This window comes from Penaeus monodon, chromosome 20 (genome assembly GCF_015228065.2).
Source record: "Penaeus monodon isolate SGIC_2016 chromosome 20, NSTDA_Pmon_1, whole genome shotgun sequence".
Classification (NCBI taxonomy): Eukaryota; Metazoa; Arthropoda; class Malacostraca; order Decapoda; family Penaeidae; genus Penaeus; species Penaeus monodon.
This window is the reverse complement of record NC_051405.1, coordinates 41,202,610-41,204,253: the sequence shown is the minus strand read 5'-3', so window position 1 is coordinate 41,204,253 and position 1,644 is coordinate 41,202,610. Positions and strand designations below refer to the sequence as shown.

The window sequence follows — 1,644 nt, the reverse complement described above, 5'->3', positions numbered from 1 at the left end:
CTTTTTCTGTTAAATGCATAGTACAATTTAGGTTCAGGAGTGTTGAGTGTAGCAAATATGTTATATTACTTCCCTTCTCTACTATTACCATCATCATGTAGACTTGTATAAATGCAGACACATGCTTATTATTTTTATTTAAAAGCCTACAGTGTTATTCCGCTAAAAAATGACCACAAATATATCACAGTGATAATTGCACTCCTACAATAAATAGTGTATGGTTTCACTGTTTGGCGTATATACTTTGTATTTTTAAGTGGCAGTAAGTACTTTTCCTTGCAGCATTAGACAATTTAGGATTGGTTTTCTTATAGACATATGTGAATGCTTATGACTGAAACTTTTTATTTTCATTTCAAATATCACAGGTTGAAGTACACAGACTGATGGATCCAGAAATTAGCACCACAAAGAAGATAACTAAAAGGGAAGAACAGATATTCATTCCAGATACACCAATTTCAGTAACCAACCTTCCCCCAACACCAAAGTCTTCACGTAAAAGTCTTAGTTCTTCAGTTTCCAGAAGGTAGTTGTTTTTTTTTGGTTTAGACTCGTAATTATATGAGGCATATGTTTTTTTATCTGCATATGTATATAATGCTGGAAAATTTTGTATCCAGTAAGTTAAATAAATGATATATTGGCATTGTTAATTTTTCTGTGCATGATATCAAATCAGTATTCGCACTTAAATATAAATTGTTTCAGGGCTGCCCTCCGTACTACTGCAGAGATTGTGCCATGCCCTCACCTAGCGTCTCCAGAAACTCCACGAAGTAGTACACCAATTGATAAAGACGACAAGTTAGATGACCTTGCTGTAGACCCAACGATTTCGACCTTCAGCCAAGAAGAGGAGGAAGTATCTGTTGTAGATTCTGCTAAAGAAGAAGTTTCTGAGACTGAGGAATCGCCAGAAAAGACAAAACGAAGTTACTGTACTCTCATGTAATCAGACTTATTGCTTTGTTACAAATTTAAAAGCTTACTACTGGGTAGTATGCTGCAGTGGAAATAATATTGATGGCACTTCATTTTGCTTAAGTTTTTATAGATTCAAATACTCTATTTTTTTAATGACATATCTTTTCCACTTTGTATTTGTTTAAGACATTTATGTCAGGATTGAGAAATTCAAATTTCTCATTTATGAATGTGGACTTGATCAATAGGCTTTGGTTTTATCATAAGCTTATATTTGATTTTAGATACCTATCTCATGTTGATAGTTTTGCATTATTGAGGTCTTCATATGTTACATTTTTAGGAGATAAATTTTCATACTTTGAATTTTTTGAAAAGTAGAGCAGACTGACATTTGTAGCCTAAGATTGTACATTTATTAAAACGTACAAAGTGTGTTGCCTTTGAACAACTGTTATATATGATATAAGCAGGTTGTCTGCAATAAATGCCTTTGCATATATTTGGAAATATGTCAGCCATTGTATTTAAACCTAAAATGTACCTGAAAATCCTTTATATATAGCATTTATATATTGCCTGATCAGTAATTTTAAATTATTGATATTCCATTGATGACTGTAGTTTGTAATGAAATAAATGTGTACATAGAAAAAAAAACTTTTATAACCTTGTACTAATATAAACAAATATAACATTGAATTATCATACAAT

At 31.6% G+C, this 1,644-nt stretch overlaps 1 protein-coding gene across 2 annotated transcripts in view; it reads left to right on the top strand.

Annotated features, from left to right (window-relative positions):
* Positions 1 to 1,590, top strand: part of LOC119585828 (proteoglycan 4-like) — an 8,251-nt gene extending 6,661 nt beyond the window's left edge. For both annotated transcript variants that reach the window (XM_037934558.1, XM_037934557.1), the window contains exons 7-8: positions 372 to 532; positions 715 to 1,590. In XM_037934558.1, the coding sequence (XP_037790486.1) occupies positions 372 to 532; positions 715 to 958 (405 nt within the window). In that variant the 3' untranslated portion in view covers positions 959 to 1,590. The remainder of the gene's footprint in view (positions 1 to 371; positions 533 to 714) is intronic.
* The last annotated feature ends 54 nt before the right edge of the window (positions 1,591 to 1,644 follow it).